Source organism: Elephantulus edwardii, unplaced genomic scaffold (genome assembly GCF_000299155.1).
Source record: "Elephantulus edwardii isolate Elephantulus edwardi_28Jun2011 unplaced genomic scaffold, EleEdw1.0 scaffold00178, whole genome shotgun sequence".
Classification (NCBI taxonomy): domain Eukaryota; kingdom Metazoa; phylum Chordata; class Mammalia; order Macroscelidea; family Macroscelididae; genus Elephantulus; species Elephantulus edwardii.
The window spans coordinates 4,297,512-4,310,790 of NW_006399928.1; the positions used below are offsets into that span (position 1 = coordinate 4,297,512).

The window sequence follows — 13,279 nt, forward strand, 5'->3', positions numbered from 1 at the left end:
GTTTCTTGAAACTAATGACAATGAAAACGCCTGTCATTTTAAACAGTAGGGTAGACATGGTTAAATTAATTATAGAATAGCCTTTTTTTTTTTTTCTGGTTCACATCTCAAGAGTAGCCCTTTAAATGCGGAGGGACAAAAACTTTTGAAAGTATGTATGTAAATCTATTAATTCTTTTTAGTGATTCTGACTCATAGCAAATCCCCATTGGGTTTCTGAGACTGTACCTCTTTATGGGAGGAGTTTACCAATATTTTTTCTAGTATTAGATAGTGGATTCACACTACCAACCTTTTGGTTAGCAACCCAAAAACTTTATGCAGTATTACAGCAGGGCACCTCATTGTATATGGAAACATGTAATTCCATGTTTGGATGTAAATAATTATTTTGCCTTGCAAATTGAAGAAACCTTTTTTGGGTTTAGGTTTGTCTAAAATACTACTGAATTATTCCTGGCTAGAGAAGTCATCTCTGTTTGTTGATTGCTGGGACCTTTTCATGAAGGTTATTAATTTTATCTGATTTTAGGCAATGTGGCTGGGATACCCTGGGACTAGTGGTGCACTTTTTATGGATTATATTATCACTGACCAAGAAACTTCACCAGCTGAAGTTGCTGAACAGTATTCGGAGAAACTGGCTTATATGCCCCATACTTTCTTTATTGGTGATCATGCTAATATGTTCCCTCACCTAAAGGTAGGTACAAAATAGAGCTGTAAGTTTTAAAGAACCTTAGTAATTTATATCTTTGTTGTTGTCCATACACATGCTAAAAGACATCTGAAACTTTTTTCCATCAGAAAAAAGCAGTTATTGATTTTAAGTCCAATGGACACATTTATGACAATCGGATTGTTCTGAATGGGATCGACCTCAAAGCATTTCTTGATAGTTTGCCAGATGTGAAAATTGTCAAGGTTAGAAAATTACTTTATTGTCATTAAAGTAGCATCAACTGTATTTGTTAACTTTGGCTTAATGATGATGATGCATTTTATCTTGTTTTTTTCCTTCTTCTTGTTCCCAAGATGAAGTGTCCTGATGGAGGAGATAATGCAGACAGCAGTAATACAGCTCTTAATATGCCTGTTATTCCTATGAATACTATCGCAGAAGCAGTTATTGAAATGATTAACAGAGGACAGATTCAGATAACAATTAATGGATTCAGTATTAGCAATGGGCTGGCCACTACTCAGGTGAGAAGAGAATAATAATTCGGATGATAATATTTATCACTACATATGCATTTATTTTTTTAAAAAGTACATTAATCTTCTTTAAACTGTATAATAATTTGTATAATATAAACATCATTATCCTAATTTTATAGAGGAGGATGTATTCAGTGGAATTTTGGAATATTACCTATGTTTGTCTAATTTTTTTTTTATACTCTTTTGGAGTTTGTCATTAGGTTACTTAATGAGAATTTACTCTTTGCCTACTTGTAGTTTAGTTTCTTATGTCTTCAATTTTATTTTTTTTTATTTCAATGAACATTTATAGAGATTTTGGATTTCCATTCATTCATTGTTGCACTTTTCTCACTGCCCCCCCACCCCCACCCCCAGTTCGCTCTTCTCTTTGAAAATTAAAAGAAAAGTTTTTCATTGTTTTACAATCCCCCTGCATCCCTCCACCCCACCCCAAGATAGTTCTTAACAGTGGTTAACTATTTGTAGGTACTATATATCATTTGATTTTTCCTGGTCTTTTTGTGGTTTGGGTGAAAGTTTGCAGACAAAATGAGTTTTCTCTTCAACAGTTTGTACACATTTTGTTTTGTGACTTATGGGCTGCTGTCCCTTCAGTGTGACTAGATAGTACTCTTCTCTTTCCTCTCTAGGCTTATTTCCATTTGTTCTTTTGCAGCCCTTCTTGTTCTCTGAACTTATGACTGATTATTCTAAGGAGCATGTTCTTCATGGGTGTTACTGTTCACTTTATAGGTGTTTTGTTTATCTGGGGGTTGGTTAGATTCCAGGTTTGAAGAGTGGACAGTAATGGTAGCCCGGTACCATCTAGTTTTTCTGGTCTTGGGCTGTGGCTCATGTAGTCCAATAGTCCTTTGAGCTCATTGTTTCCTTGAATCATATTTTCTTCACTGTTCTTAAATCTTTTTCGCTCCAAACAAGGCTCTGTCCACTTACAAAATTGTAAGACCCCAGCTGCTACTCACCGTCGTTGGATATAGAATATTGTCTTTATGAATTATGTTGTACTAATTGATTTAGACATCCCCCAAGACTAAAGCTCAGCAATTTAATCCCTCTAGGTGTTTTGCTTATGGTTAAAAAAAAATTTCATAATGCCACCTCCTTTACGTTTTGTGATAGTCCTGTGTACATAAAATTAAATACATGGAAGTATCCTCTACCAATATATACATATGCTGTGGATATATAATGTTCCATGCTTGCTAAACCTACTTACCTACTACCTATGTTTTCCAATTGTAAATTGTTATTTGTTATTACAGAATTATGTATATAATAATGATATCCACCATTGTTCCCTTTTATGGTTACGTACTTAACAGTGTCTTCCTTTGCCTTGGTCATGTTGTATGGACCTTCCCTTTGTTGTGTATTGCCTTTCCCTGCACCCAAATTAAATTAATACATGTAGTCTGGATCAAGTTGTGCCGCTAATCCAAAGGCTATGTGGCTCCTGCAGTTCGAATCCACCAGTGGATCCATTGGAAAATGATCTGCACTGTTCTCCCTATGCGATTTACAGCCTTGGAAACATGAGTCTGAACTGACTCTATGGCAGTGAGTACTATCTAGTTAGCAATTTTCTATCCGTACTGGATAATTTAAAAAAATAAAAACAAACAAAAAAATCAACCAAAACCCCAAACTAAAATTTCCTAGAATTAAATAAAAAGGAAGATACAGCATAACCAAAATCTTGGAGAATGGGCAAAAGCACTTCTCAGATGTTAATTTTTAGCAGTAAGCACATTAAAAAAAAGTCACAATTACCACCATAACCTCTAAATTGCAGCCATTAGTAAAAGAGCAGTCAAAAAGCCTACAGTCTTTAGAAGCAAAGAAAAACTGAAATAAATGACACAGGTAAACAGTAAAAACTAGTAGAAGTTGGTTCTTATAAAACATTGACAAACTGAAAGGAAGAAGTTAACAAAATATTACATAAACAATTGTACACATAAATTATTTTGGGATATCACAACAGAACTAACCATGATAAAAAGGATATTAACAGAACAGTATGAGGTACTGTAATGGAAACAATTGGTAACCTAGAAGAATTAGACAAATTTCTGTTCTGGAAACACATGATCTACATAAACTAACAACGATAGGTAGAAAATATTGCTGAACCATGACAAAGATAAAATTGAATATACAGTTAAGAAACTCCCAAGAACCAAAAATTTTGGCTCATATACCTTCACTGGGCAGTTATACCAACATTCAGAGGAGAGTTGGTACTGATTATACTTAGGCTATTCCAGAATATAGAAAAGAATAGAATAACTGTCAAAATAACAGTTTTGAAGCAAGTACAATACTAATAACAAAAACCAGATAATACTAAAGTGTAAAATTTATAGAGCAGTATCTGTCATGAACAGAGATTTAAAAATCCTCAGCAAAATTGTAATAATTCCACACTGTATAAAAAATACTACCTTATGGCCAAGTGGAACTCATGGTATACGGATGGTTCAACTGTTTACAAACAGGAATGTAGGGAAATTGTGGAACATAATTAAAGATATACACACAAACCAGTGTTACTGTTTGTTGTCGAGTTGGAACCGACTTCTAGACATCCTTCTGGTAGGTTTTCAGAGGCTGTGTAACTATTCTAGGAGATTACCCAACTTTAGTGGATTTGACCCATTTGTCTTTCAGCTGGCAGTGCAACTCCTTACCAGCTTACCACCAGAACTCCCTGCACAAAACCAGTAACTGACATTATCTTCCACTGTGAGAGACTGAAACCAAAATGGGAATCAGATAAGAATACTCTGTATGACAACTCCTTTTCAACATTGGATTGGAACTCTCCAAGGCAAGAAAGGGAAATACCCAAATTGTTGAAGTAAAATTAATCCTACATGTAGACAATCCCAGAAACTCAGCAAGTAAAGTATTGGAACGAATCGGGAAAAATCAGCACAGTGGCAAGGGTATAACATCAAAATACAAAAATCAGCTAAATTCTTCTATACCAACAAAAAGTTTCCTCAAGCAAAGTTGTGTCTTGTGCATAATGCACGTTGTTGAGTCATCCTCCAATCCTCATGCCACATTACTCCTCTTAGAGCTTAGCTTCCCAGATCATCTGTTCTAAATATAGATTGAAAAGATACGGAGAATTGGACACATCCCTAGCATATACCCTTCCCAATGCTGAACCAGGCAGTGTTTCCTTTTTTCTGACTATTGCCTCCTGGTCCAAGCTGTTCTCCAAACAGAATAAGGGAATACTGTGATGTTTGACATCAGGAAAGATGTGCATCACGGCTGTAGCCTTTCTCCATACATATTAAATCTGATGCTGAACAAATCATTTGAGAAACTAGACTATGTGAAGAATGTGACATCAGGATTGGAAGAAGACTCGTCAACAAATTGTCCTATGTAGATGACACAACCTTGCTTACTGAAAGTGAGGGGTTGAAACATTTGCTAAAGATCAGAATAACATAACAGAAGCGCAATCAAGTGTTCTGGGATTCCCATTCTTCTGAGATTTAACCACAGTTTATTGTGATAGTCAAATGCATTTGTGTAGTCATTGAAACACAGATAGGCATTCCCTTGATGCTGTCCGTTTTCAGCCAAAATCCATTTAACATTAGCTATAACATCCCTAGTATCTGGCCTTTTCTAAATCCATCCTGCATATCTGACAGTTCTTTGTTGATGGGCTGTTTTGGCTGTTTTTGGATAATCTTCAGCAGAATGATGTTGTTGTTGTTGTTAGGTGCCATCGAATTGCCTGCGACTCATAGCGACCCTATATACAGCAGCCCTAAACTCTGTCCTATCCTGTGCCAGTCTCAGTCTCCAGTACACCTAGCCCCACCACTCCAGTCACTGAATCAACCCACCTCATTGAGGGTCGTCTGCTCCTGCACTGTTCCTCCACCTCTCTAAGGACTGGTCCCGCCTTGCAACATGTTCAAAGTATGTCAGATGAAGCTTCAGAATCCTTGCCTCCAAGGGGCAGGCTGGTTAAACCTTCTCCAGGCTGAACCTGGTCGTTTTCTTAGTCCATGGTGTATTCAATACTCTTCTCCAGCATCACAGCTCAAAGGCATCAATTCTCTTTGTCAGCCCTAGTCATTGTCCAGCTCTCTGATGTATAACACGTGATCACAAAAACCATGACCTGTATCAAGTGCACCTTAGTCTCCAAAGTGACACCATTGCCCTTAAGTTCTCTGGAGAGGTCCCTAACAGCAGGCTTTCCCATCGCAGTTCGTCCTTTTTAATTTCCTGGCTGCTGGTGCTAAGAGTGTTGACTGTGGAGCCAAGCAAACTAAAGCTGTTAATCTCAGTGTCTTCACCATCCATTTCTGATCCTGCAAATTGGCCCAGTGGTGAGAATCTTTGTCTTCTTGATATTGAGACTCAATCCATATTGAAGAATGCAGTCCTAGACCTTTTGCAGAAAGTGCTTCAGGTCCTCTTCAGTTTCAGCAAGCAGGGTGTGTCATCTGCATAATGCAGATTGTTGTATGGTTTGTTAATTTCCACACTTTGTTAGGTCACCTTTTCTTTGGAATGAGAACAAATATGGATATCTTCCAGTCAATTGGTGAGGTGGTTGTCCCCCCAGATTTCTTGGCACAACTACTGGGGTGTGTGTCCAGGGCAGTATCTGTTCTTTGAAATGCATCATTGATATGCTGTCAATTCCTTCAGTTCGTTATCTGTGTGTAACGCAAGTTGATGAGTCTTCGTTCAATCGAGATGTGACATTCTTCTTTGTAGAGTCCTACCTCATGAATTATTGGTTCAACATACAGATTGAATAGATAGGGAGAAAGGATACATCCCTAATGTATACCCTTCATGATTTTAAACCATACAGTGTTCCCTATTTCTAAATCTTGGTCTAGGTACATATTTTTTATGAGCACAGTTAAGTGTTCTGGGATTCCCATACTTATCATTGTGATCCACATAGTCAGTAAAACAGTTCTCTCCTTTCACTCAGGATTATCAACAGTGATAATCCTATTGCCATGGCCTCTTCTGAACCCCACTTTTGGAGGTTCTTTCAGTGTACTGCTCCAACCATTTTTGGTTGATTATCAGTAATGTTTTGTTTGCATGTGTTATTAATGATACTGTTCAGTAATTTCAACATTCTGTTGTATCTTCCTTTTTAAAAAAAAAACAAAACCACCACAACTTTATCCATTGTTTTTCACACCAGGCCATTTCCATTTCCTTAACCCACCCCTTCCTCCACCCATCAAATTGTGTGACCCTATGATTATGCCCTTCACCCATCCTCACCTCTGTGCCCCCCCCTTAGATTCTCATATACATTTTACTAGTTAACTATTTCTACAATGATGGTCTTAATGCAGTATTTGTCCTTATGAGACTGAGTTAGTTCACTAGCATAATGCTCTCCAGTCCTTCCCATGTTAGGTAGTGATTTACAAAGTCACTGCTTCTGTGTGCTGTGTAATATTCCATCTTGTGTGTGTACTATAATTTCTCAATCCATTTGATTGTGGTTGGACATTTAGGCTGTTTGCATGTAGTTGAGGTGGTGAATAATTCTGTTATAAACATTGGTGTACAAGTTTCCATTTATGCCTCAGTTTTAATTTTCTCGGAATATATTCCAAGCAGTGGAATGGCTGTTCAGCTTTTTGATGAAATGCCAAACTGCCTTCCATAGTGGTTGTACAAGTTTACAGTTCCAACAGTGTATAAGTGTGACTATCAATATCCTTTCCAACATTTATTACTTGCTGTCCTGTTAAACTTTGCTACTCCTACTGGAGTGAGATAGCATCTTATTGTGTTGTTTATTTGCATCTCTCTTATTGCCAGTGATTTTGAGCATTTCTTCATGTGTCTGTTGTCCATCAGAATATCTTCCTCTGTGAAGATTCTTCCCATGTCTTTTGCCCATTTTGTATTGTGTCCTTTTCTTGTGGAGTGGCCACGTTGGATTTTGTAATCTTTTGATATGAGACCCTTGTCTGAAATGGTATTGCCAAATAAATGTTCTTTCCCAGTCATTAGGTTTTCTTTTCACTCTGTTGGAAAAATTTTTCATGTGTACCGAGATTTAATCTTTAGAAGGTCACATTCATCTTCTCCAGATTGTGCATTTCTGGCTGTATTTGGCAGTCTCTTTGTGTTGCAAACTGGATGCAGAAAGAAAGCATGGACATGGGGAAATGAATTCTGAAAAAGAGGAAAGACTGAGGCAGAGGTCCTCTCACACCTTAGCACTGTGAGAAGGCCACTTTCTTAGTATCCCTATGGTTTTTACTTAGTTTAGGCCAATCCTCCTAAAAAATTCAATCTCAAGAGGCTGTATTTTCCTTATACTTAAGTGTTGCCAACATAACAATGGTTAAGCTTAATCTTTAAACTAAGACCAAAGTTCAGACATGGCATCCCCTCCGATGGGAGGCTGGGCAGAAATCTCTGTTTGCAGAGGGCATCCAGAATCTCCTCCAGGTGGCTGGGCGGAATTCTCTGTTTGCAGAGGGTGCTCAGTCCTGTCTGGACTCTGATCTTAGCTTAGGCTCGGCTGTCACTATGCTGGGGAATCCACATCTTTGTACCTTAGACTAGGCCATTTAAGTTTGATCCCAGTTTGTCTCTCATGAACTTTATGGTTTTGGCTTTACTCCCAGGTCTTGGATTCACCTTAATTTGATTTTTTTGTACTTCCATCTTCTTTTAATGCTTTCTGGATCATTCAAGATTTTTTCTGTAACCTATTTCAGTATTGAGAAGTACTAAGCAAGTCTTCCCTTTTTATTCTCTGCCTCCAACTCTTTGCACATTTCATTACAATATTTTGCTTTGGCTTCTTGTGTTGCCCTTTGAAATCTTCTGTCAATCTCTTTTACCTCAGCAACTCTTTGTTTTTCTTTGGTTTCTTAATGCTCTAATGTAATTTTCATAGTTTCTTCTGATATGCATTTTGGCTTTTCTTCCTCCTATGTCTTTCGTAATCAGCTCTCTTACTGGATGATATCCTTGATTTCATTAGGGGACCTAATTTATAGTGTTGACTTACTAGCTATAACCAAGAGTGCAGAAACAGAAGATAAACTAGAAGATAAAGATTTCCAAGGATAAAATGAGAGCTGACAGATTGGTGAAAAAATTTTGACAGCATAACTAAAAAAGTATAAATTTATAGAAAACTTCTCAGCAATAAGAATAACAATCTAATTAAAAAATGAGCTAATACATGGGCACTTATGCAAGTAGAACATTCAGGGGGCTTGAAAAAAATTCTTTTAATCTTGGGCAAATGAAAATAAGCAACAACAAAAGCAAGGTTTAGTATAACAAACACTGTTGAGAGTGTGGATTGTTTAGAATGCTCATACATTGCTAGTAGAACTGTAAATTGATATAACTACTAGAAAATTGTATGACACCGCTTTAAAAAGTTAGAAATAGAATTACCATTTAGTCTGGCAACTTCTTTACCTTTTTATCAGAACTGAATTCTACTGATAGCGACAAGTTTCTGAGGTTGGTTGTTTGGAATCACTTGGAAGGAGATTGCCTGTCTTTCTCCCAAGGAATTGTTGGTAGATTTGAAATGCCAGGGAATTGCAGTCTTTGTGTTAGCAGCACAACTCTATGAACTTCTCTATCACTTTATTGTAGTGTTATTCACCAAGATATGGAAGCAATCTAAGTCCTCTTCAGTGAATGAATGGATAAACAAATTATGGCAAGTACACAAGATGAAATAGCTATAAGAACAATGAAAGAATCAGAAAAATGGTATAGATGAACCTGAAAGATGTTACACAGAGTGAAATCAATCACCAAATAAATATTCGTATCTACCGCAGAAACATCTTTACATGGCTGGTACTGATGGCAAGGGAGAAGAGGGAAAATCCCTAAATAGATGAGACACTTATCAGTTTGGTTGATGGGCAAGACAGTATACAAGAAAGAGTATGATCAGCATACTGTCACTATGGAGAAGGAAGATGCAAAGATACTTGAGTTAAAGACAACAAAAGTAAATAATATGTACCACTATCAATAAAAAAGATAATTACTTTCTGAATAGGTACATAGGCAAGATGGAAAGGTATGTAGAGAGGAATGAGACTACACTCACCGTATATGCTTTTCATATGATATTTATATGTTTGTATATGTTGTAAGTAGATCTGTGTAGACAGATTGGTGCAAAGTTATGAAAACTTAAGATGTAGCCACACACCTTGATGAGATGAGTTAGAGTCTTGACAGATATCAGGATCCGTTGACACATTATAGTCTACAGAGACAGTATGCTTCTGCACAGCCAGCTAAGATGCCACACTATTGCTTCCTGTCTGGAACAAAGAAGAGTGAAGAAAAGAAAAGACTTATAGTCTAAAGGAGTAATAGACCTTACAAACGTCAATTTCCGTTACCCTGAGAATAGAAGAACTATAGAAGTTGTTCAGTTATACTGCTGATTGACTTGAAAGGGATCGTAATGAAAGGAGTCTGATTAGAGTGGGTGAAAATGTAGAATAAAACCCAGAAATAATTTTTTTTTAAATCAACACAGCATAAATGTTATGCTTGCTCTTTTGGTGGAAACTCTTTAAGCCTGGAACTGAAATCACCCCACTTTTGACCAAACAGTAGACAAAACTGTAAGGTTATCAGTAGTTGTTCTTGTGTACCATTCAGTCTGAACTGACCCATAGCTGACCCTCCAGCGGGTTTTCAGAGGCAATTTAACTGCACAGGAGGAGATTGCCCATCCTTCTTCCCAGGGATTCAAACCATGTTCCTTTGGGATTGTAGTGCAGTTTCTCATCACTAGGCAACTGGAGCTCCCTTATCAGTAATATTAGAGAGAAAATGTACTCCTTAAAATCATAAATCCTACAAGATTAAAAAAAGGTAGCATTTCCCAGTGAAAAATCTCAGAGGGCAGAAAGAGATCTGAAAGAAGATTGAATGGAAACAGGGAAAGTGCTGTTTTTTTGTAGGAGGTATAATCAATGTATCAAAGCAAGTGTGTATAAATGGCTGAGTGGAAAACCTGTTTGCTCTGTAAACTCAGGTCACACACACACACAAAACGTTAGGAGTGAGGCAGCATGAACTCTCCCTATTTTAAAAAATTCTGTAGGGAAATAATTTTTTGAAACTAAGTTGTACATAACACTGCAATCTCTTCTGCCAAGTGAATGTGTACATTGAGTTGAAACCAACTCATAACCGATCTTCCAGCAGATTTTCAGAGGCACTGGAGGATATCGTTCCTCTTTCAAGGATATAGTCTAAATGTATGCCTTTGTGCAGTTCTTAATGACTTGTCCACCAGAGCTCTGTGCAGACAAGAGAATACAGAAAGACATTATTATTTTTAGAAAACCCTATTCTGGGATTTAACATTTTGCATATCTTTGCCCCAAAGCAATGCCAGGTAGGTAGCCTATTAAAAGACGTGGTTATAGTGGTAGTGTACCCTGTAGTCAGAACCGACCCATAGCTGACCCTCTGGGGGGGTGTTTAGAGGCAGTTAATCACAGGGGTGTTAATCACCTATTCTTCGTGGATCATCTGGTGGCCTCGAACTACATGCTTTTGGAATTACAGCACAGCTTCTTGTCACTAGCCCATAAGAGCTTTCATTAAAAGACATGGTCTCAAGCTCTAGTGGCCTAATGGCTGGAAGCTGTGCTGCAATCCCAAAGGCCTGCGGTTTGAAACCACCAGATGCTCTGCTGGAGAGGAAGGGGCAATCTCCTCCTGTGCCAGTTGGATCAGATTCCACGGTACACACAAAATAATAAAATTAAAAAATAAATATTTTAAAAAAAGACATGGTCTCTACAGTCAGGTTTGGGCTATTATGGCAGCTAATATAAAGTAATTTCAACACTGAAAGTTCATTAAGGTCTTGTCTATTAGCCTCTGAAAACCTGCTGGAGGTTCAGCTATGGGTCCGTTCTAACTTGCCAGTACTCATTATCCTTGTAGGCAATAACCAATTTAGAATAAGTATCAGGAAACCTCTCCAAAGTACTGAAGAGCAATGGTGTCTCTTTGGAGACTAAGGTGCATCTGATACAGGCCATGGTCTTTGCTCTCACTTGTTATGCATCAGAGAGTTAGACAGTGACTAAGGAGGATAGAAGGAGAATTGATGCCTTTGAGCTGTGGTGCTGGAGAAGAGTATTGAATGTACCATGGACTGCCAAGGGGAAGAACAGATTCATCCTGGAAAGGGTCAAACCGAGCTGCTCCTTGGAGGCAAGGATTCTAAGACTCCTTCTAACATACTTTGGACATGTTGGAAGGAGGGACAGGTCCTTGGAGAGGGACATCATGCTTGGAAGAGTGGAAGGACAGCGCAGAAGGGGAAGGCCCCCTGTGAGGTGATTGATTCAGTGACTGGGGTAATCAGGATTGGTGTTTCTGAGACAGTGCGATTGGCACAGGACAGAGCAGAGTTTAGGGATGTTGTACATAGGGTCGCTATGAGTCGCAAGCGACTCGACGGCACATAACAATATCAGGAAAATTGAACTTAAGTTTCAGGAAGTTTTCTAAAGTTAAAAAAAAGTAATTGTAATAAAATACCTTGTGAGTAGAAGCTGGATTGCTATGGACATCTGCAAATAACCTGTTAATCTGGATAGCAAGAAGGCAACACTGCAGGGCTCCCTGAATATCCTACATCTCCTTTAGAGTATTTCCTGTATTAGAATATATATCAGCAAAGGTAAAATTGATTTTATAGGAGGGGACAAAAACTTTATGTACCCAGTACAAAAACCTTTAATCTTCTATGTTGATTGTGGTGATATTAAAACCATTGAGAGAAGGAACCAGCTGGAGGAATAATTTATTCTTGAAGGGTGAGAGAGAAGTAGAAAAGGACATTTAAGCCATGTAGATGAAGGAAACCTATGTAGATGAAGGAAACCTATTTGGCTAAAGGTTTCCTAGCATAATCTCCTTGAAAAGGTAATTGTAACAATAGAAGTATATAAAAATAGTGCAGTAATTTTTCTTTTATAAACTTCCTAATATGAATTGCTAGGAGAGGCTCTTACATGGAAAGGTGGACGGTCGGCAAAAGAGAGTAAGATTCTGAACAATGTAGATTGATCGTGACTGCAGCTATGGACTCAGGCACATCAAGAGATGTGAGGATGGCACAGGATAGGACAAGATTCAGACCTGTTGTGCATAGGGTCACTATGAGTTGTACTTGACAACACCTAATATCAGTATGATTATTTTCTCTTATTAAAGTTAAGACTTATAATAGTTATACCGTTTTATCTTTTATGGATTCTTTATCACAGAAAAACTATAGAACTGTCTTTAAATATAGTATTTTTTCTTTTGTTCCAGATCAATAATAAAGCCGCAACTGGAGAGGAAGTTCCCCGTACCATTATTGTAACCACTCGTTCTCAGTATGGGTTACCAGAAGATGCTATTGTGTACTGTAACTTTAATCAGTTATACAAAATTGACCCTTCTACTTTGCAGATGTGGGCAAATGTGAGTATTAGTGTCTGGGGTCTAGTTGAGATTTTATGTTTGGTAGCCTTGCTGAAGGCTATCCTATTCATGAGTTGTGCTTGTTTCTAATATACACATATTTTTAAAAACCTCTTTTAAATAGTTTCATTAAAAACTTATCCATTATCAGAAGCAAGGTCTTGGTTCTTTCTCTTCTATAGATTTTATGATTTTTTTTTTTAATTTTCAAGTCCATTTTGAGTTAATTTCCATATATGCTGTGAGTTATGGGTCTATTTTGCTTTATCCTTATGCAAAGGAAGACCTGTTAATACAACTATTGCTCAGTTATATGCTTTCCTACAGCCAAAGCCAAAGAGGAGGAAATTGAAAATTTTACCCATTTTTGTGGTCAAAAATTGACCAATCAAGAAGCACTAATGATAATTGGTGATTGGAATGCAAAAGTTTGAAATAATAGAGAAAGAGTGATAATCAGGAAGTATGGACTTGGTGACAGAAATCAAGCCAGAAGTAAAACGATCGAGTTTTTTTTTTTTTTTTT

At 37.5% G+C, this 13,279-nt stretch overlaps 1 protein-coding gene across 2 annotated transcripts in view; it reads left to right on the top strand.

Moving 5' to 3' along the window:
• LOC102846712 (UDP-N-acetylglucosamine--peptide N-acetylglucosaminyltransferase 110 kDa subunit-like) overlaps positions 1-13,279 on the top strand; it is an 80,048-nt gene that overhangs the window by 47,472 nt on the left and 19,297 nt on the right. For both annotated transcript variants that reach the window (XM_006895983.1, XM_006895984.1), the window contains exons 16-19: positions 533-703; positions 808-924; positions 1,036-1,206; positions 12,601-12,753. In XM_006895983.1, coding sequence (XP_006896045.1) covers positions 533-703; positions 808-924; positions 1,036-1,206; positions 12,601-12,753 — 612 coding nt within the window. The remainder of the gene's footprint in view (positions 1-532; positions 704-807; positions 925-1,035; positions 1,207-12,600; positions 12,754-13,279) is intronic.